This window comes from Kryptolebias marmoratus, linkage group LG18 (assembly GCF_001649575.2).
Source record: "Kryptolebias marmoratus isolate JLee-2015 linkage group LG18, ASM164957v2, whole genome shotgun sequence".
NCBI classification, from domain to species: domain Eukaryota; kingdom Metazoa; phylum Chordata; class Actinopteri; order Cyprinodontiformes; family Rivulidae; genus Kryptolebias; species Kryptolebias marmoratus.
Window position 1 is genome coordinate 20,571,474 of NC_051447.1, and position 816 is coordinate 20,572,289.

At 46.2% G+C, this 816-nt stretch overlaps 1 protein-coding gene across 1 annotated transcript in view; it reads left to right on the top strand.

Annotated features, from left to right (window-relative positions):
* The window catches only part of si:dkeyp-27e10.3 (UPF0606 protein KIAA1549), a 13,867-nt gene that overhangs the window by 3,269 nt on the left and 9,782 nt on the right, over positions 1 to 816 (top strand). Inside the window, exon 2 of the mRNA XM_017403766.3 lies at positions 653 to 813. Within this exon, the coding sequence (XP_017259255.1) occupies positions 653 to 813 (161 nt within the window). The remainder of the gene's footprint in view (positions 1 to 652; positions 814 to 816) is intronic.

The window sequence follows — 816 nt, forward strand, 5'->3', positions numbered from 1 at the left end:
GAGGGTGTGTGTGTGTGTAGGTGTGTGTGAGGGTGTGTGTGTGAGGGTGTGTGTTAAAGAGACTGCAGATGGAAGATGCAGCGCTGGAACAGACTGAGCTCCTCCTCCACAGGAAGCTGCAGACAGATAAACATCCAAACTTCTCAAACACTGACATGAATCCTTTAATTTACACGTTTAAAAGGCCTTTCTGTGTGACAACAAACAACATGTAAACATGTAAACATGTTGTTTACTCCCTGGTGTTCCTCGGTGACCTGCATTGTAAGTGTTGGATCTGCAGAGAAACACCCAGATTAATTAAGTTAAACTAACTGTGGATCAAACCGCTTCAGTTTTAGACTAAAATCCTGTTTTTACAGAGTCAAACCTTGAAAGGAATGTTCTGCAGGATTTCATGTGATATCACGTGACCACACCCACTTTTAGCTCAGTTAGCTGTGGCGGCCATCTTAAATCATGTTGACTACAAAAGTTAATTAGTTGTAGATGAACATCTAAGAATTATTCCCTGAAGATTCTGTTAAAATCCATCCAGTGGTTGATGAGATATTTTGCTAACAGACACAAACACATACACAGGCAAAAACATTATTGCCCATCTCTCGGGTGATGATCTACAACGAAACGATTCTATTGGTCTGACCCCCAGGTACGACAGAGCCTTCCTCACTCGCCCCCCCCAACGGGTCCTCAGACTTCGGTTACCAGGGTAACGCCGCCGGTGCTGGTTCGGCAGAGGACTCAGATTCTGGCGCCCAGGGGATCCACCTCCTACTGAGACCCCCAGACCTCCTGTCCCCCAGTCTGCCTCCC